Source organism: Amaranthus tricolor, chromosome 14 (assembly GCF_026212465.1).
Source record: "Amaranthus tricolor cultivar Red isolate AtriRed21 chromosome 14, ASM2621246v1, whole genome shotgun sequence".
NCBI lineage: Eukaryota > Viridiplantae > Streptophyta > Magnoliopsida > Caryophyllales > Amaranthaceae > Amaranthus > Amaranthus tricolor.
Genome location: NC_080060.1, coordinates 8968818 through 8990888, shown reverse-complemented (window position 1 = coordinate 8990888; position 22071 = coordinate 8968818). Strand labels below are relative to the sequence as shown.

Below are 22071 nucleotides of genomic sequence, written 5' to 3'. Positions count from 1 at the left end.
AAAAATTTATTTTAATATTTTTTTAATGCTTATAGTCTCTACTTTTCCTCTATCAAATTTCTTATTAAATAAAATAATATATTCACCACCTAAAAGATTTTATTTTTCTTAATTTTAGTGAATGTTTCTTTAGTGAGAACAACATGAAGGAACAGAGAGTATACCATAACTCATACTTCATATACCATAAACACTTATTTTATACGCCATAAACACCTAATTTAACTCCCGTAAACACTTACTTTAACCCATATAAAAACCCACACTCTAAAATCGATAACTACATATAAAATCTCAACAAAAATGAATTCAAACATAACAATTTTATACTTGTCTTTATATTTTAAGCTTTTGTATAGAACCTCCCAAATTCCACTTGGGTAGAGATAACTCATATTATTCAACATCTAACCTCAGTACAAGAAAATCAGAACTTGAAGACAACATACACAGAAATGTCCTGAACCAATATCTTTCTATGAAGGACTTCTAAGCCTGGAACCATACAAAGCTGCAGAAACGAATTTAACACTACAAGACTCTTCACACATATAAATCAAATTGCTACTTCTTGGCATTTTTGATGAATGAATTTAACATCACAAGTTCATCGGAAACCAGAAAAACATAGGCAATACCATCGGAAACCAGAAAAACATGGGCAGATCCTCTTCACTTCGGCAACCCTGTTTCTGGATCAAGAAGAGCCTTGCTGTCATCAGAAAGTACAACAGGACCCTGTCCAGGTTTTGTGCAGATAAAATAACTAACATCTCCAGCACATTTCTTGACAGAATTAGCATCCTGTAATTCGGAAGGCAATGGAAGAGATTCAACATCTTTCAAGCCTTTAATTCCCGCATCATGAAGTATAGACGTATCACCAAGGACATAACTACAAGAGAAGAACAAGATTTAAAATCATATACATTGATGAGAAACTCCCTCTCACCCTAAACAGCAGTGAAGTGCTATTAAGGAAGTGCAATGTGGTCAGTTACCTATTGAGATCAGCACCGGCACCAGGAGGGAAGTGATAAAGCAGCCGCTGCAAAAGTTCAGAAGCAACCTGTCTGTTACGTGCAATCAAGACAGCGTTTGGCCCTGCATCAAAGGTATATGCCACCTGAAATATTCACAAGAATGAGAAGCTAAGGCACCCGCATAAAGTTACGCAACAAAGCAGCAAATGGTTGTTCACATCTAATGGTTTATCATGAGACATAGGCATCTATCAGTTGACCTAGTTCTAAAGAGACAATCTATTAGCTAAATATTCACATTAAGGATTTGTCAATCCTTGAAATATAATGACCAGAAAATCCATTTCTAATCCTAGTTCAAAAGAAATGCAATTTCCAATGATTGAAGAGCGGCAATTGAACAATTGACGCATCAAATTGGTACAAATAAAAATAAACTTTTGTTGGCCTTCAGGTATTTGACTGTTGTTAAATGTCATATTGAGCTATTTCTCATTTGTTTCAGGAGCTTAATTCTTATTCTAAATTCAATATAATCACAATTGCTTATTTCACTATTTAACTACACAATAATGAAGATCAAACCCAAAATATTTATACAAGACAAGATTAGACCTTGATAAATTAAGTTCAGATCATCATATTTCAGGTTAAAAATAACATGCAATTTCATCTATTGGAGCTCAACTACCAAATTCTATGTATGCTACTAGTAAACATAACTATAGTTCACAGAGATCATCAGTAAACAATACCATTACAATTGATTGAAACATTCAAGTTTCAAGATCCCCATAATGTCAAACTTAATTCAACACACATCTCATGGAAAAAAGAAAAGGGTCAATCTGAGATTTCATGGTTGGAGGCATGCATGCTTTAAAATCTGACAAAATAGCTTTTTGATAGAATTTAAAAAGTGTGCCTAGGCAACCCAAACATTGAGGAGAATTCTTAACCTACATATACGCTCAAAGAAGATTCACCACTAAAATCAATTGGTAATAATAGGTATGCTCTTCTCTTTCTCCAATGTGGGAAAACTAACATGTGGGTAACAAAAGGACACTTTAACAATTTTCATGTAAAATTACAACAGCAATAGAAAGCAAGTCAACTCGTCATCTCTAAAGGCAGAAGCACCTTCAAATATCCCATCCATTTTTTCAAATTTGCAACAGAACTTTGCTAAAATTGACCTAATTTTATTATTGCTTAGCCCAAGATTATCTATTATTTAGAGTAAAGAGTGCATCTGTCACATGAACCTAAAAATGTTGGAACGTCCTTTAAAGAGAATGTTGAACCTTCACCATTAATTCAGTTGTGTTTCCTCAATGTCCAACTAGCATATGGTCCAGGGATTTAACTGATAAAATGCAACTCATCCTTCATACTAAGTTACAGGAACATCTTGGAACATGCCTAAGAGTTTATAATTTATTCACAGCAAGTATATATGTCTCAAGAAAGCATATCACAGAAAAACAAACCTGAGGTGTTCCCTCTGCACGATTCCACTTTTCAACAATGCTAATAATCCTGAATGAAATAAAGTTAACAATGATGTGCTTAGATTGAGAATAAGTTACTAAGAAAGAAGGCTAAGCAAAAGGGAACTTACTTATGGGATGTGTCATTCATGTAGAATATAGGTGGGGTTGTGTCCAGGCAGACAGCATGAAATTGATTACTATCAGCACACGTAAGACGAGCAAAAGATGGAAAATCTTTGTTTTTTATGGCTTCTTCCATTTGCAGTATGCGCTTCGGTACTATTTCCTATTAAGCATGAAACAGGTCTTTAAAATAATGCATAAATGCAAAAGAAAAACCAACTTCAAAAGCCGCTAAAAGGTAACGGGAAGAACGGCAAATTGCAGAAATGAGAGATGAGTAAAATGTCGCTGACAATAATACCACCAACCAGAGTGGAACACCCCATTGACTGGGCTGAAGAAGCCAGTGAGGAGATCGAAATGTGTATTCCTCACTAGACAGAATTTGTAGCATGTCTCATCCAAGCAGTAGAAGATTTGGTATCAGAAAAAGGGAAATAAATCTTATGGATTTTCTTCACATGTTAGAAAACTAGAAACTTATTCAAAAGTGGCTATATTTTTCACCCAGACTGAATATAAATTCACATAATGCAATAACAATTATTCAAAACTCTTTCAACTTCTTACTTGCGTAAGGTCCATATTTGACCAGTATAACTTGGATTTGGGAGAATTTTTATATTTGTATGTCATAGAAACAAGGTAGTGATTTGAGGGTCTCAACAATTCTCTAACAAAACTTGATGAAGGAAAGTACCTCTGCTCTGTGCTTTAGCAGCAAGCTCGTTTCGACACTCTCACGCATGCCACTTGTACTGCTTGTTTCTTTTTGCCGAGAGCTTACCTATTTTACATATGATCCAAATATTATTTATAAGATATGAGAAAATAATTGGAATAGAGTGAACAGTTCAACTAACAAGGGTAACAAAATCGGCAGGTTTTTAATGATATATGAAGAATTTAAGTTTGCATAGCATTTACGCAAGAAACAAACAAGCATAAAACAATACAAACATGCAAAGAGGCAAACATATTACATGTATTAATATCAAAAAACATAAAGCTTTTACAACTCATTTGGCCGTTGGTACTAAATGGCGATAACGGGAATGATTTTAGTGAAATTTTCATGACTAGGATATACCCATGGTGATAAAACTTTAAACATAAAAGTTTGTTTGTTCAGAATTTTTCATTACCCATTTACCCCTAATACTACCCCTTCATATAGTAATGCATCGGAATGAATTTTGTGAAGAAAATGAGATGATAAAGGTAGAGCAACCATTATACTTGTTAAGAAATTTTCCAACCAAAATTACACCAACTTTTCATTACCATTTAAACCATTTAATATCCACAACCAAACGGGCCATTAAGGTTTTGGGCTTAATCCATCATTAAAGAGGACTATTTACAAACATGAGATATTGAGGGAGAAGCTACATAATGAAAAAATAATTACAATGGCCAATACTACATCATGAACCAGGTTAAAAGAATGAGACAAAATCCAGAAACATGAACCATTCAAAAGAAACCATGCATGCTGGAAGCATTGACAACAAAAAGAATAATACCTACCACAGCAATCAAAATGACAAGTTCATCCCAGTGCTTCTCATCTGTGACTTGAACAGCTAAGCTGTCGCTTCCATCTTCATTCTACATGCATGCCAACACAGTACGTCATATGAAAGATCAAAACTTTCTTCTAGGAAGAAGTGAAAACTATAAACTTTAGATAGGTTGCTATTATTTTACAAAATACTCTTCAGTCTCTCACTTTAAAACGACAACATACCCCCTCAATTTCACAGGGACTTTCTCACCATGTTAACAAGTTTAATTGTTGACCATCCTAGACTGCTAAAACAAAGCTATGTTGAACTGGTCCTTTCACCTTCATGATACTTGGCAAACAATAACCAGCACAAATACTAAGAAATAGACGTAGTGTAACGTTCCATTACAAATGATTAAGTAGGGCATTCATGCAGCAGAACAGAAAGAAATATTCATAACCTGAACTTACATTTCCCATGATCCACTTAACAAAACCACCAAACAAACTACGACAAGCACTACCAGAACCTTGCCTGCAAAACACAAAAGTTTAATTCAAAAATCCCAACAACACTCAAAAAACAATCGCTGCACATTGATAATTATATAAACAGAACTCACAAATGCCAAAGCTCTATTTGTTTTAAGTATATAAAGTATGATCTCAAACACAGAAATATGATTATATACCTTGCTATAGCTGAAAGTTGTCCTTCATCTTCCTTTACATTCATGAGTTTGGCTAGAGCAAAAACTGCATACATTGACATTTATACATACACATGAAACACCTCTATTTTGCGAAACAAATTTATACTAGCTTCAGGGAAACTATTCATTGATCATAAATTGAAGGGAAACGTTATACTCAAAAGACATAGGGGGTACAGAAGATAATGCTATCATACCAAGGCAAGCCAAACCAGCTGCTGAAGAAGCGAGTCCAGCAGCAGTAGGGAAGTTATTGTATGAAGCAATGTGCACATGAAGATTTTCCCAATCCTTCTTTGCTATTGTTATACCTTTCTCCTCCTCCTCAACATCACTAGCACGTTTACGAATTTCTCTTAGACAATTCTGGTATCTCTCTCCAGCAAGGGAAATCTCCTACACTAATACGGAAGAGGGATAAAAAAAATCATAACTTTACGATCCTTTTACTCTTAGCTAGCTTCTTGTAATTACTAAATGATAAAAATTTCAACTACTTCATTAAATTGTGCAGTGCAATCAATTGTTGCCACATATTCCAAGACACCGGTACAAGAGAGAATCTGACGACACTCAGGTTCAAATTGTTCGTACTAAGCCAATTGACATTGATGATGGGTGGAGGCATGGAGCGACCCATGGCTCTATGTTACTATGTAGTCATCGTCTCTCAGCTTTAAATGAGATTGCCTAAAACTTCATTTAAATACATACTATTTCCCTTTGTTTGTATTAAACTTGTCTTTTGTAGTCAAAATTTGGAACTTTTGTCATCAATATGTTCAAATTTTTAATGAGTTGCATTACAAAACTATTATTGACCAACTGTTCTTAAATATATTACTTGTGTAAGTCATAAGTGCAAATGATAAGAAAAAGCTAATGATAAAAAATGATTCTCACTAGCAATGAGATTAAAATAAAAATAAAATCTACATGTATATAAATCAACAATCACTTTCCAAAACTCTGAATTTTTGAACCATAAGGGGGAAATTAAGCAAGAATAATTGCAGTTCATGATCATATAAGCAACATACAATTCCTCAAAAAGCGAAATTCGATGCCATAAGTGCAACAAAAAAAAAGCTTTAAACTATTTTGGTTAAGATTTACCTAAAACTAATACTAACATTCTAGAAATCAAACGGCCAATCTCTTACATATCAATGTACATTTCCGTTTAAGAAATCCGAATTCTTGTTCAATTAATCATGGATCAAAAACAATCAAAAGCATCTGAAAATGATAGAAAATACCTTGCCATTAAGCCACATTCGATCATGAGAAAAATCAGGAGAAACAGCAACAGTAGTAGTAGTACAAAGATGGTTAGGATCAAGAGTAACACTAATACTATCATTAATCGGCAATATTAAGCTTTCATCACGTTTCCCCCAATACTTGATCACGGCTATATTCGTCGGTGTTTGTGCCGTCACTATTCTCACCCAATTTTGACACTTTTCTTGCGCCCCCATTGTAATCGATCAAACCAAAATCAAGCGGACAAACCGAGGGATTTTAGACTTTAAGTATAATAATGAGATCTGTTTCTTTCAACAGTAAATTCAAATAATTTATGGGATTTAAGAGTGAGTCTTGGGATTGGCCGATTCTCTCTCTGTATATATAGGCTGCACTAGAATCGAAATTCTGAAATTGCGATGAACTCGTGGAAAATGAGGAGATTCGTTAGTTTATGTATGAAAAGATCGTTGAAATATACTGACGCAATTTTGTGACGCTTTTTTATATTTTGGCGTGGAAATAATACGACGGAAATTATTGTTTTTTTTTTTTAATTGATTCAAGTTTTGAATCAGACCCGTTTCCCACGAGGGACAAACGTACATTAAGTCGTTAACTAAGGATTGTAAAAGATTGCTCATTGCATCATAAATCTTAAAGGTGATTGTTATAGTCGTAATTTATTTATTAGAGCTGCACAATTAAATATTTATAAGTTATAATCATTATAAATTAAAAAATACAAAAATTGTAATTATATTACTCAGAATTCTACTTAACCATTACACTTACAGTTCGTTTGGTTACTGATATTAAATGGTATATTGAACATATTCCTCCTGCCAGCTAAGCAGGAGGGTAGTAATGTCTTTTCTCTTCTTTTGCCTTCTCTGTTTTTCTTCCTTTTCTTATATTTCAATTTTTTGTAAATTCTTTTTTTTCCAGATTTTGGTCTATAATAAAATTCTTCTTTCTTCTTCCTGTTTTCGTTTTTCTGTTGTTTATCATCTGGGTAATCATCTTCATCATGGTATCAGAGCAAGGTTTATCAATCCTCAATTTTTTTGCTTTTGCATGATCTTTCCTGAATCTGAGATAAGTTCCCGTTTTTTTTTCTCTTCTCTACATTTGCTGAAATTAGGTTTTCTGTGTTCTTTTTTTTTCCTTTCTTTCTCCGTTCTTCCCTGTTTGCTTTTACCCCTCTTGTGTTATTCAGACAAAAATGTCCACAGAATCACATCAATCTACTCAATCTGCCAATTTTGCTCGTGTTCTCCCAAACAATGATCCCTCTAGTGTGTACTATATTCATCCTTCCGATTACACACCCCAACTTCTTGTTTCGTCTAAATTTAATGGCACCGGTTTTCACAATTGGAAAAAATGTATTTTAATGGCTTTTTCTGCCAGAAACAAGCTTGATTTCCTTCATGCCTCTCTTCCTAAACCTGACATAACACATTCTACCTATTCTTCCTAGATTAGATGTAATGACATGATAATGTCATGGATTATCTTTAATCTTGATCCAAGAATTGCAGAAAGCGTTATGTCCTTTAGCACTGCCTCTGATATTTGGCAAGATCTTGAGGAAAGATTTGCTTAAAGTTCTCATACTAAGATCTATAATCTTGAGAAACAATTAGCTGATGTCGACCAAGGGAATCTTAGTGTTCTTGATTTTTACACCAAATTCAAAGTTCTTTGGGATGACCTTAATTCTATAGATCCTTTACCTACCTGTACTTGTAACAATTGTACCTGCAATTTAACTGGCAAATTTCTTAAACAACAACAGAACAGAAAGCTTATCAGATTCATGATGAAACTAAACGAACAATTTTCAGGCATTAGAAGCAATGTGCTAATGATGAAGGATCTACCACACCTATCAGAAGCTTATAGGCTGTTTGCACAAGAAGAAACTCACAAAGAAATTGCTCAGCATACTACAGTGCATGAACCTTTGGGTTTTACCATTACTCATAACAAACCATACAACTCTGCTCCTTACAAACCTCAAAATTACAAGTCTCATTCTTTAACACATACTGATAGACAAAATACCACTCCAAAATTCACTACTAGCACCAAAAGACCACCATCATCTTACTTCTGTACTCATTGCAAAGTACCAGGTCACAGCTATGAAAGATGTTTTAAAATTCATGGTTATCCAGTAGGATTTAAGGGGTTTAAAGACAAAAAATTTGCAGCCTCTTTTCAATCTTCTCAGAGCCCTCAGACTCCTCTTAATGAATCTTCTTTTACTCCAAATATCAGTGTTGATCAATATAACTACCTAATGGAAGTTCTACAAAAACAAGCACCTGATTCTTCAAATACAAGTGGCACTACAGATCTTGAAACAAATTATCAAGCTAATCTCGCAGGTATTGTAAGCATGTTCTCTTGTTCTAACTCTCAGTGGATAATTGATAGTGGGGCTACAGATCACATTTGCAATAATTTAAATCTTTTTAGTGATTTCAAAACTTTTTCTGGTTCCATCATCATTCCTAATGGAAATAGGATTCACATACACCACATTGGCACTATCATTCTCAACTCCAATATTACTTTGCACAATGTTCTACACGTTCCTGATTTTCATTTCAATCTTCTCTCTGTCACTAAGCTCTGTTCTGATCTTTCTTCTACAATATACTTTACTCATAACTCTTGTTTCATTCAGGGGCACTCCTTGAAAGAGCCTCCAACACTTCTTGGTAATCTTGCTGATGGGCTATATAAGGTCAAGAACTCTCTGGCTCCTCAGTTCTCTCACAGTGCTCATACTGCCCACACTTCAACTAATACTGCTGCTTCTCGTATCAATAAAGCCCAGCTATGGCATTTAAGATTAGGCCATATTCCTTTCTCCCAAATTAAACATGTTATTCCTGATTGTTTTGTAACTGACTGTGTAAGCAATAGTCTATGTCAAATTTGTCCTGCTGCCAAGCAAACTAGACTTTCTTTTCCCACTAGCTCAATAAAATCTACTAAACCCTTTCAGTTGTTACATATAGACTTATGGGGTCCCTATAGGTCTAAAACTCACAACAATTGTAATCAGTTTGTTACTATAGTTGATGATTACTCCAGGTATACTTGGACACACTTAATTAATTACAAATCTGATATAGTAACTGTTATGCATCAATTCTTCTTACTTGTGGAAACTCAATTTCAAACAAAAGTGCAAAAAATTAGGTCTGACAATGCTCCTGAGCTCTGTGAAGGACAAATGAAAGCCTTATTAATCAAAAAGGGAATTTTACATGAAACTAGTTGTGTGAATACTCCTCAACAAAATGGTGTTGTTGAGAGAAAACACAGACACCTCCTTGACACAGCAAGGGCTCTATTTTTTCAGGCTAAACTACCCCATTCAATATTGGGGTGAATCTCTGCTTTGTGCCACATATCTCATAAATCGTATGCCTTTGAAACCTATACATTTTCAAACTCCTTATCAGCTTCTATTTCAACACACACCAGATTTTTCCATTCTCAAATCTTTTGGCTGTTTATGTTATATGACAACACACAAACAAAATAGAACTAAATTTGATCCACGAGCCATTCCATGTGTTTTTTTAGGATATGCTATTGGTCAAAAAGGGTATAAAGTTTTAGATTTACAGACCCATAAGATATATGTCTCCAGAGATGTGATTTTCTATGAATTGCACTTTCCTTTTCATTTACAGTTTGTTCCTTCTACTTCTTTTTCTTCTCATCTATATCTTCCTTCCTCTACTCCCTTCACACATATGTCTCACTTTGACATTCCTGATGTTTTTCTTGATACTAATATACTTCCTCAAGAAACTTCATCTTCTGATCCATTTACTACTTTTGATATCTCTTATTCTCCACAAATCATTCCACAAGAAAATCAAATAAGGCATTCCACCAGAACTAAGAAACCACCTTCTTATTTAAATGACTATCATTGCAACATGAGCATGCCACATTGGTGTAACTTGGGTTCTGACTTTCATGATACAAATGTTATCAAAGAACCTGAGACTTATGAACAGGCCGTTTTAGATTCCAAATGGATCACTGCTATGAATACAGAAATACAAGCTCTGAAGGATAATCACACTTGGGAGGAAGTCCCTCTTCCTACAGGAAAAAAGGCCATCCGTTGCAAATGGGTTTACAAGATCAAACTAAGATCCAATGGAGAAATAGAGAGGTACAAAGCAAGATTAGTAGCAAAGGGGTATACTCAAAAACCTGGGATAGACTTTGATGAAACATTTTCTCCTGTAATCAAGATGCCTACCTTAAGATGTATTTTAGCTTTGGCTGCACATAACAATTGGATAGTCTCTCAATTGGATATCAACAATGCTTTTCTACATGGGGATTTGATTGAGGAAGTTTATATGCATATGCCTAAAGGTATAGCCAACACTGATAATAAAGTTTGCAAATTAAAGAAGTCCCTTTATGGTTTAAAACAAGCATCTCGACAATGGTATGCATAAACTTGTAACAGCTCTGCAATCCCAAGGCTTTACTCCATCCAAATCAGATTACTCTCTATTCCTCAAAAAATACAATGGTCAGCTTACTATTGCTGCAGTATACGTTGATGACATTCTCCTTACAGGTACTGATTCTAACACCATTACAGCTCTTAAAACACACCTTCACTCTCTGTTCAGCATCAAGGACTTAGGTCCCATACATTACTTCCTTGGTATGACAGTTACTAAAGCTAATCAAGGTTTCATTTTATCCCAAACAAAGTTTGCCCAAGATCTCATTAAATTCAGTGGGTTTGAGCTTCTGAAAACATCTCCTACACCTCTGCCTATCAACCTCAAATTGCATATTGACCAAGGCAATCTCATACCAAACCCTTCCCATTATAGGTCTATTATTGGCAAACTCAATTTCCTCACCAATACTAGACCAGATTTAAGTTTTGCTGTTCAAAATCTCAGCCAATTCATGCACACTCCTAGAGAACCACACCTAGCTGCTCTACAACATGTTTTACAGTATGTTTCTGGTACTCTTACTCAAGGCATTCTCCTCAATGGTACTCCTAAATTGGTTTTACAAGCCTTCTCTGATGCTGATTGGGCAGCATGCCCCACCACAAGAAGATCTGTCACAGGTTATTTAGTTCTGCTAGGACAATCTCCCATTTCATGGAAAAGTAAGAAGCAATCTGTTGTTTCCAGGTCTTCATGTGAATCTGAATATAGGGCTATGGCTTCTGCAGCTAGTGAACTTACTTGGTTAGTTCGTTTACTTGAGGAATTGGGCATTCAAAATCTTACACCTATTACCTTACATTGTGACAATCAATCTGCCATCTACATAGCCAAGAATCCTGTCTTCCATGAGAGAACTAAGCATATTGAAGTAGATTGCCATTTTACCAGGGACAAAGTGATGGAAGGTTTAATTCAACTGACGTACCTTCCTACCAAGTCTCAACTTGCTGATCTGTTTACCAAAGCCTTGCCTTCCCCTCATTTCAACAAACTGCTATCCAATCTGGGATTGGTTACCACACCCAACCCCAGCTTGAAGGGGGGTATTGAACATACTCCTCCTGCCAGCTAAGCAGGAGGGTAGTAATGTCTTTTCTCTTCTTTTGCCTTCTCTGTTTTTCTTCCTTTTCTTATATTTCAATTTTTTGTAAATTCTTTTTTTCCAGATTTTGGTCTATAATAAAATTCTTCTTTCTTCTTCCTGTTTTCGTTTTTCTGTTGTTCTTCATCTGGGTAATCATCTTCATCATGGTAGTAATGAAAATGATTTATAATGGAAAATTTCATGAAAAGTTCCATATCATTCCCATGGTAATGAAACTTTGATCACAAAAAAAAATAAGTTTTTTTTATTTACAAATTTTCATTACCACCTTATACGACATCTCCGAATGGTAAAGCATTGGAATGAATTTTATGAAGAAAATGAGATAATTGAAGTTGGACAAGCATGTCCATTAAGGTAGCAAAAAATTTTTTCAACCAAAATATATTAATTTTTCATTCCTTTACCATCGTTATTACCACCTACCAAACGGGCCGTTAATCCAACCTATCACCTATGTAATTCATCGTTATTTATGATTATATGACAACTAAACATGGATGGTTGCCAATGGTGACCAGCTCGCGACCAGTCCGGCGATTACCCTTTAACTTCAGTTATTTATTTATTTATTTATCTTTTATAATTTTAGTTTTATCTTTTAGTGTTAGTCATTAAATGGTCTTAAATTGATCATTGACCAAAAAGAAATGAAGGAAATTTTCCCACCCACAATCATGTCTATTAATACACAACCCATAATTTTAGTAATCCATACTCATTTTTTGTAATTTATTGATTAATTTGTTTTATATTCATGAATAGCTCTCCTTTTCAACAACGCAAAGGGGACTTAATTTGTTTCTAATTATTATCCAAAAAAAGGGATGATTTTTCCCCGACAATTTAATACGACTAATAAGTTACTAATATAACTACTTTTTTACTAATGAAACTAAAATTATACTAATACGAAGAATACTATTTTAATTATAAATTATAAATTAATAGAATACGTCTTATAGTATTCTACTATAACTTATACAATACTAATACGACTAATATTATACAAATAATATATATACTAATAAAACTAATACTATACTAATTAGATTAATATTATGCTATACACCTAGATACTAAACTAATACAACTAATAATATGCAAATACGACTAATGATATGCTAATTGTAGAGATTGGAAGGGGGTCACAGAGACACCCACAATGTCACTCACAAGACAATCAACCAATAACTCTAACAAATCAACCCAATGAATTCACCAATATCAATTAACCAATAATACCAAATTGTGGACAACAATATGACAGTAAAAATAATCAATAATAAGCGAGAAATAAATCACAATCAACACACACAAATTATACGTGGAAAACCCTTTCGATGTGAAGGATAAAAACCACGAGACCTTTTGAGGAGTCCACCCTTATTTCTCTTATTGATAATTGAGGGAAAAAGAACCCTAAATCAGTCTAAAAAGGTTCATACACCCACCAACAATAGCCAAGAACAATAAGAGATCAAAATAGAGTAAAAGGTGAAGAATAGCACCAAAAACGTTAGGTCTGTTCTGACAGAAATTCCGACCAAACCGGAGCTCCAAACGACGATCAAAACCAGTCAAAACGAAGCTCTAGATGTCAGGAACAAGCTCACCAAATTTCAGCAAAATCGGACCACGGGAACTCCTTCGATCGACCACTTGATCAAGCTGGTGCTGGCTGAAACGAAAATCACAAAACCCACTTTTTCCCTCCTTTTTGTTTTTGTGCCTTTTTCTGTTGTTTTTTTTATTACATCAAGCCAAGTAAAAAAAAATGACCCTTAAGCTTCTCTTAAAAGCCACATAAATAGGTCCATTAATAAAAACCAAAAAAAAAAAAGAAAATATTTCCCAAAGCAATACAAGTATTGGATAAATAGGCTGGACTCATAACACTAATAATACATTAGTAAGAATAATACAATACTAAAATGCATAATATTAAACTAATAGTATACCAATACACCTAATACCACACTAATATGACTAACATTAAATCATAACACATTGGTATATATATATAGTTTACAAGAAGAATCACTATATCGCTTGTGGCTTATTAGCTAGGGTTTTGTGTGTTGTGTGTTGCTTTAGTTATTAGATCTCAAGGGGTTTGATTTCTTGCAATATGAGATTTAGTAATGGATTTTAAAGAATGTGTTAATCTGACCAGCTTAATTTATAATTTTTTTTGAATGGCTACAAAATGCAATATAGTTAGAAAATTCTATATAGCTACAAATCAAAACGATAGTAATTTGGTCGCTATATGTCTATAGCTATTAAATTGCTACCATTTTGTTTAGTCATTGTTTTGTGTGTTTTTGTAGTGCTAGTTCTATTGAATTTTCAATATCCTAAAAAATTATTGGTTTTTAAATTATTTTTAGATAAGGATTTATTTCATTAATGTTTTGTGAGAATATATTTTTCTAGTTTTCTATTTTATATTTAATTGAGTTATTATGAAATAAAAATTGTATGCCAAAATTTTAGAGGGTAAAGCCCCTCCCCACCCACCATATATATTATATACATCTAAAATCAACTAGTACATTTCATTTGATAATTATGCTTTTTTGTTGATATCAATCTTGAATTACTAACATGTGATCATGATTGATCTCAATAGAGGGAGAATCAAATAAACCAATAAACAAATTCTATAAATTGCTTAAAATTTATGTAATGATAAGACTAAAGTCAAGCCCATATAGCCAAAAGGGCCATAACACTAGCACCAAGTAGCAATGATACATTAGCACCCAAGAACAGCCTGGTATTTGTCTGCACCTTTGAGTTCATGAAGTCTTGAGCTAGAAGATCAACAAGAGCCATGTAGATCAAGATTCCGGCTGCAACTGAATTTAACATTCCCTGAACGACCAGCGCAGTTGGACTACTGTCATCGTACACATTTGCTATTCCGATACCAATTGCTATTCCAACAGGAGTAGTAAGGGAGAAGAACAATGCCATGCAGATTGCAGATCCTGACTTGAAAGCGGCCTGTAACACAGATGATTTTCATTCAGGACTTTTAATTTAAGGTAATTGGCTTTAGTTTTAACATGATAGCCTTATTGTCTAATTTGCTACAACAATATGCCATTACCAAGTGGCTCTCGTCTAGGTGTTGTTCGTAGAGCCAAATGTACGCAATCTTATCCTTATATTAATACTAGTAGTTTTGCACTAACGATCCTAGCCGATCCTACTGATCCCACCAACAATCCTAGCCGATTCTAACGATCCCACCAATGTTCCTAGCTGATTCTAACGATCCCATCAATGTTCCTATCTGATTCTAATGATCCCACTTGATCCCGATTTCACTAATGATCCCACTTGATCCCAATTCCACAAACGATCCTAGTCATTGGGTCTGATCTGAATTGTAGAATCGTACGATTTTACGATCCGGATCGCGATTTTAACAACAGAGATCAACACCTTACCATATCATGAATTCTTTGTAAACAACTTGATGTTTAAGGTAGTATGGTAATTGCTTTTAAGATACTATCAGTTAGCGTGGACCAAAGAAAGTGAAACTATGAACAATTTAAGCTAGATCAAAGATCACCTCTAAAACAAGAGTAGAACACTAGAACTACACTAGTACATTAGCACCTTTTCATTTGGTATTCTGCAATAGGTGAAAGGTAAGATTGGTCCCTTGAAGAAAAGAAAACAAGCAATTAACCAATATGATTTGCCAACTAGATGTGTTCAATATACTACTATCATGTAAGCAAGAATTCAATCTGTTAGAGTATATAACATATTTTGGGGCCTCAACCATCAGCTTGGTTGAATCAAAGATGATTTTGTAACTACTTATCTTCAGTACTAATCAATAGATGAGGTCATAAATTCAGTTTGCAGTTGGGTACCATAGCAGTTCAACCAGTACAAACTGATGTCAGTATTCAGAATCAAGAAAGAATATACTTCTATGAAACAGTCAAGATTTCTGTCAAGTTTTTTCATACCTGTGCTATGCAACCACCAAGTCCAATGCCTTCGAAAAACTGATGGAAAGACAGTGCTATGATAAGCGGTTTGATAGTGTCAAGACTATCAGAAGTACCTAAAGATATCCCAATTATTATTGAGTGAACTACAATCCCCATTTCCAGCACCTGCATCCAACACGATGAACCCATTTCCATATTAGCAGCTCCTCCAGGGTCAAAAGCTTGGTATTACCCAACGCCATATTTACATCAAAGAAGTTGAAAATTAAACAATATTAGGCTTAGTTAACCATCATAATGTATTATCTTCTTTCGAAATTTATAGTTTGGTATATTCCCTTTTTTGAAAAGTTCCTTGAAATGATTTACGATTGAATATCGAATCAGGTCCACATATACTAGCCCTTGAGCGTTGATATTGTCAGAGATTATAACTAGCTTACTAGAAAAAATTATAGTTCTCATCAACTAAAACAAACAGAATCGCTGAGCGCTGACAATGACAGCGATCTTTCTGTAGATTAGAATCTTAGGCAGTATGTTTTGCAACTAGAGCATGTAAAACAGTTGACATTATAAGCAATTTTATAAAAGAAAATCGTTCTAGTTGAAAATCTGACTTGAATTATACAAATAGAACAGCACAAATTCTTAAAGTGGTTTTTAGTGTCAGATCACTTAAAATAGAATATCTCTATTGGCTGGTCCACGTATATTTTGTGAAAATGATTATTTATCATTTTATAAATTGATTAATTAAAGAAATAGATTAATTATATGGGCACGTCCATTGATGAAAGGATTTCATATAAGACGAGCTTATAGAAAATTCCCACTAAATCCCAATCCTACGTGAGCCAGGAAGAAAGTACTGTATTTGTCCTACAAATTTTGCCTCAAAGACTTGGAAACATTTAAAAAGTAGGTAAAGTGATATTTTATGATAAATAGAGAAAATATGTGAATGAGATAAAAGGTAAGTTAAATATGTGAAACGGTGGAAGAGAATTAAAGAAAAAATTTGACGCATGACAAAAATAAAAATAGAGCAAATTTGGTGAGACGATCTAAAATGAAATCTAAAACAAATTTGGTGGAACAACGGAAGTAAGACAAAATAGATAGATAAAACTAAAATAATGATGAAAACATTAGCAATAATAAAAAGGAAAATTTTTTTACCGTGAATAATAGAATTTTTTGTTAATTTTTTTAGAAAAATACCAACTCTTGATTAATTATTATAAATAACACTAACTTAAGGGGTTTTTTTCCTAAAATAATACTAACTTTAGTTTATTAACTAATTTATCAATTTTTTTGTCATATAACCTCCTATAGTTTGCATTTTAACTTGTTAGGAATATTTTAGGAAAATATTCCTTCAATTGGTGTGAAAACATGATTATAACGAAGAATGACTAGGAGAAAAATTGTGATTTTTATGAAAAGGTAATAAAAGGTGTGAAAACATGATTATAACGAAGAGAAAGAATAAATTATATGAAATGTGAATGATATTAAAATAAATTTTAAATATGTGATTTAAATTAAAAAATAATAAAATTTATTTTTAAATAAGAAAATAATGCAAATAATTTAAAAATTAAAATAAATGCAAATTGAGTGAACGGAGAAACTACTACTCTATTTAGGTACACTCATAATTGAATAAGATAAACAAGCTCTAAATGAACATCGGCATCTCTATTGTATAAAAAAAAGCCCATACCTTGCTATAGCCTGATCACTCATCAATAACGAGGAATATGTAGCATAAAACAAACTTTGCCGTTTCAATATTCTCAACAATTGTTTTTTAAATGTGGAGTACTTTCAGACTTTTAGTGATTGTTACTTTACCAAGTTTCATACTACTTCTTATTCAATTCATTAGTTCTATTTAATTTTTTACATTTATTAAGGTAATATTTTAATATTTAATATTTTTAATTATTTTTAATTAAAAATTATAAAAAATTAATATTAATAATCTTTATATTGGGACGAATTAAACAAAATCTTACATGATTATGTTTTAACTTATAGACTAAAAATAAAATACAAATTAAAAGTGATAAGTAAATAGTGAAAAAAATAAATAGGAGTAATGGATAGAATAGGAGGGAGTATGTTGAATGTTAGCTAAAAGAGCTGTGTTGCGCACATAAGATCAGAATTCTCTTGGACAAATAGATGGTTTTCTTAATTAGTCTTTAATGGACCAATTAAGGAATAGTTGAACATAGAAGTATATATTTCCTCCATTTAATTTTAACCAAAATCAAAATTAGCTATACAATTAGATGGACTAGTACTCGCTCACGTAGCTTGGGCAGTTGTGCTTTAAATTGATCAATTTTCTATACAACAATAAAATTGATTTTACTTACAGTGGCAATACTAGGCCTATTTAATGCATTTGACCGCCAAGGGTTTAGAAAACTAAGATCTCATATATCGACAAACTTCTTATAGTCCATCAATCAACCATAACTTAGTTGCTAATATGTATTTCCGTAAAATTGATGGTTAGGGATCTAAAACCTACAATAAAAAAATCTAGTTTCTTTTCTACCATTAATAATTGACGAAGAACTTTAATTTTCAAAACATCAAAATTAAAAGGCCTTTTTAGGTGAATTGTAAGCTAATAACAATCACACAATCAATAAACTGCTGAAGCAAAACTTAACCTCATACATATAAAACACTCTATTATATTGCTACCCTAATATCATTAACCAAATTTCACCAAAGTGGTGGTCAACACCATAAATTCAATTTTATCCTTATCAGTAATGAATGGAATCAGAAAAAATAAATTCTTAACTACTACAATAAATAAAATTAATCTAGCATATTACTTAACAAATTAACAATGCAATAGTGAAGCAATATACCTGAGAAGTAACCCTGTACTTAATACGATCAAAATCACTCAAACCATCCAAGCTAGACTCAACTAGACTAGGTCCATGAGCATGTCCATGAGTAGCATGAGTATGTAAATGAAGATGACCAGCATGTTCCCCTTGTCTCTCCTCATCACCGCCACCACCACCACCAGCCGCCGGCTCGCCGAAGTGAGCCCTTTGATAATGCCCAGTAGCAATGGCATCAATCATCAAAGACCCAAGTGCACCAACCATTGCAGCAAGCCCAGCAAAAGGAAACTTCCCCCAAGGATGATCCTTAAGGATAGGATTTGTAAGGTCTTCAAATGCATCGGGAAGTATATGAATAAACCCAGTTGATAATATCACCCCAGCTGCAAATGCCTTAATCAGGAAAAAAAGTTTGCTTTCTGGGTGTAAAACAGGGAAGTTCTTCCCTACAATAGGCAGTGTAACTCCCACTCCACTTGCTGTTAATATAGCTAATATAGCACCAATTTTGTACTTCAATAAACTGTCTATGCTTAGATTTTGTGCTACAAAAGCACAATCGCATTGTGAATCATTATGTTGAATCACAGAATTTGTCAGAATTTGATCTAATGAGGTGAAAATGTAGCAGCATAATGCCTTAGACAACATTTTTTTCTTGCTCTGAAGTTGTGAGAAGAATGAAGGAATTCTGTTGTTTTAAGTATTGAAATGGTCTCTAGAAGTAAAACCAAAAAAGGAGAAAAAGTGTTCACAGGATGTCGTCATTGTAATTTGCAGCCAAGAATCATTTTATGAAATGGGTCCCTCATGCAGATCATCTGATTTGAATCTTTGTTATACATTATTTTCAGCTAAGAATTAATAGTGATTGATCATTTTATAGCGGATAACATCATTTACATTATACTTTTGGGTGTACATTTGTAATTAAATAAATATATTTGATGGGAAATTGATATTGGAAGTTTGTAGAAACGTATAACTAACTATGAAGGTAGAAATTGTTTTTTAATAATTGATGGTAAACCTTGATTTTTTTATTCATATAGTCATTTTTTTAATTGTAAATGAATTAATAATTTACACCATACAAAAATTCACAATTTTGTTTTTACAAGAGTTTGATTCTTTAGCTACCACAAATAAAAAAGAGTTGCAACAATTACAAATTGAAAAGAAAGGAAAACAAGTTGGGCGATTTACAGAAGATTAGACAAGGAGAAATCAAATCAAACTATGAAATGGGATTTGTGCCTTATTGAGATAGCCAATAGCCAAACTCAATCAATAATAATCGATTTAAGATTGTTTAACTTGTAGTATAAAAAAAGGGTTTACGAAAATGTTAGTACTCCAAGCCAATCAAAATGTCGATAGAATTCCAGAACAAACACTTTATTGATTGAGACAGAAGAGATTTCAAATCAAAAGAGGACGAATTTGATAGCAAAATCGATCGCGGAAAAAAGCCACCAATGAAAATTACTCAAAATGAGGAAGAATATTGGGAAAGTTGAAAAAAATTACCTCACAAATTCAATACGTAATTCTGTGATTCAATCCAATTCCCAACGGCTAGACAGATTGAATTGAATGAGGAATGAACAGCGATATAAGGAAAGCGTAAAGAGATGAAATTATTGTTAATGGAGGACTGAAATTGGAGGATAAACTGGATCTCTAAGAAATCATCAATTTAATATTTATATCAAGTCATAATTCCGTGAGTCTTAAGAATGAACATATTGGGATTGGTTGAAAATACCTATCTTTCATTTCAATTGTTTTGTTTGAAATATTTTATAGCATGACAACATTACAATAACAATGTTTGAGCTAAAAGATTAGGTTGAACTACGTGGCTTAATATATTATTTTCGATAGTCGTTTAAATGTATATTTTTTTATTTATTTTAATTTTCTAACAGCTTAATTTATAAGTCTAAGTAATTTATATCTTTTTTCATTCTTGTCCTTAAAGTCATTTTCGGTCATCCTCATTCTCTTTTTAAGTCTCTCAAGCTTTGGCCTTCTATCATCCGATTCCCTAATACTCCGTTTTTGCACATGCAAATCATCTTATACGATTTTCTTTCATCTTTTCCTTTATATTTTGTACTCCTAAATCATTTTTAATATCTTCGTTTCGAATTATCTCCCTCAGGGTATGCACTAAAACGATTCCAACTTAGCATTTAATCCACCTTGGTCTCATCTTCCAAAACAATGGCATCATCATAGAACATGCATCAAGATAGGTCTCCTTGTATCGAATGCATTATTTCATCTAAGATCTCTACGAAAAGGAAGGAGCTTAAGGTCGACCTTGATGAAAGCCAATTGTGATTGGAAAATCATTTGTTGCCCCTCCACATGTTTTAACATTTTTCTTTATTTCTCGATACATATCTTGCACTATTAATGTATTTCTTAGGAATGTCCTTTGTCATTGCCCACCAAAGTATTTTTCTTGGTACCTTGATGTATGTTTTTTCCAACTTGATAAAAATCATGCGCAAGTCTCTTTTTCTAGCCCTATATTTCTCCATCATTTATCTCATAAGATAGATTGCTTCCATTGTAGATTTCTCTGGCATTAATCCAAATTAGTTCACTGATATGGAAGTACATCTCCTCTTACATATCTCTATTAATCTTTCCCATAACTTCATAGTATGGCTATTTAGTTTTATTTCTTGATAGATAGAGGATTCTTGGACATCTCCTTTGTTCTTGTAAATAGGCACTAGAGTCCTTCTTCTCGAGTCATTAGGCATCTTGTTTGCCCTCCAAAACTTGTTGAATGGATCAATTAGCCAAATAACCCTAATCTTCCCTATGCATCTCCATACATGGCCCAACCGCTTTCTTTAGCTTAGTTTTCTTCATCCATTTCTTTTTTTTTTTTTGCTTAATTTTTTTTCAACTAAGAGAATGATTGCGGTGACAACATGTCCTTGTTCTTCATTAAATAACTCATCAAAATGCCTGCTATATCTATCCTTAATGTTCTCGTCTTGAACTAAAATGTTTTTATCCTTATCTTTAATACACTTAAGTACACCTATGTCATTAGTTTTTGTTTGTCTCCTCTTTGTCATCATATATGTATCTTTTTCTCATTCTTTAGAATATATTTTGTCAAACACTTCATTAAAAGCTTTTAATTTCACCCCACGGACATCAAATTTTGTCATTGTGTTTCAATATTATTTTTATTTGGATGCATAAAATTTTAATAATTGTTATAATTTTTAATGAAATGTATTTATAGATATCAAAACTCGAATTACACTTGGAATTTTACAAAAATTCGATGTAAAGATTAAAATAAAACTGTATAAGTAATTTTCTATTTGGCTTTTTTGTGAATATTATTTTGTGGTTTTCTTTGCTTGGATAGTCAAAAAAAAGTGTTTGATAAATAAATTTAAAGTCAATTAAATAACCGATTTGTCAAAATTAAAAAGCTTCTATGATCATTGACTTT

General features: G+C 33.1%; 2 protein-coding genes across 2 annotated transcripts; both read right to left on the bottom strand.

Moving 5' to 3' along the window:
• Nucleotides 1-304: 304 nt before the first annotated feature.
• On the bottom strand, nt 305-6694 carry LOC130799858 (diphosphomevalonate decarboxylase MVD1, peroxisomal-like). The gene is made up of 10 exons (XM_057663122.1): nt 6085-6694; nt 5023-5221; nt 4805-4868; nt 4584-4647; nt 4133-4213; nt 3303-3389; nt 2608-2765; nt 2477-2525; nt 1002-1126; nt 305-895 (listed from the first exon to the last, which is right to left on the bottom strand). Exons 1-10 carry the CDS (start codon nt 6304-6306, stop codon nt 673-675), a joined length of 1272 nt encoding a protein of 423 aa, XP_057519105.1. The 5' UTR covers nt 6307-6694; the 3' UTR covers nt 305-672.
• A 7506-nt stretch (nt 6695-14200) lies between these two features.
• Nucleotides 14201-20405, bottom strand: LOC130799839 (zinc transporter 8-like). Its single transcript, XM_057663093.1, has 3 exons — nt 18594-20405; nt 15706-15855; nt 14201-14719 (listed from the first exon to the last, which is right to left on the bottom strand). The coding sequence occupies exons 1-3, from the start codon at nt 19227-19229 to the stop codon at nt 14414-14416; spliced, it is 1092 nt and encodes a 363-aa protein (XP_057519076.1). The 5' UTR covers nt 19230-20405; the 3' UTR covers nt 14201-14413.
• Between the last annotated feature and the right edge of the window lie 1666 nt (nt 20406-22071).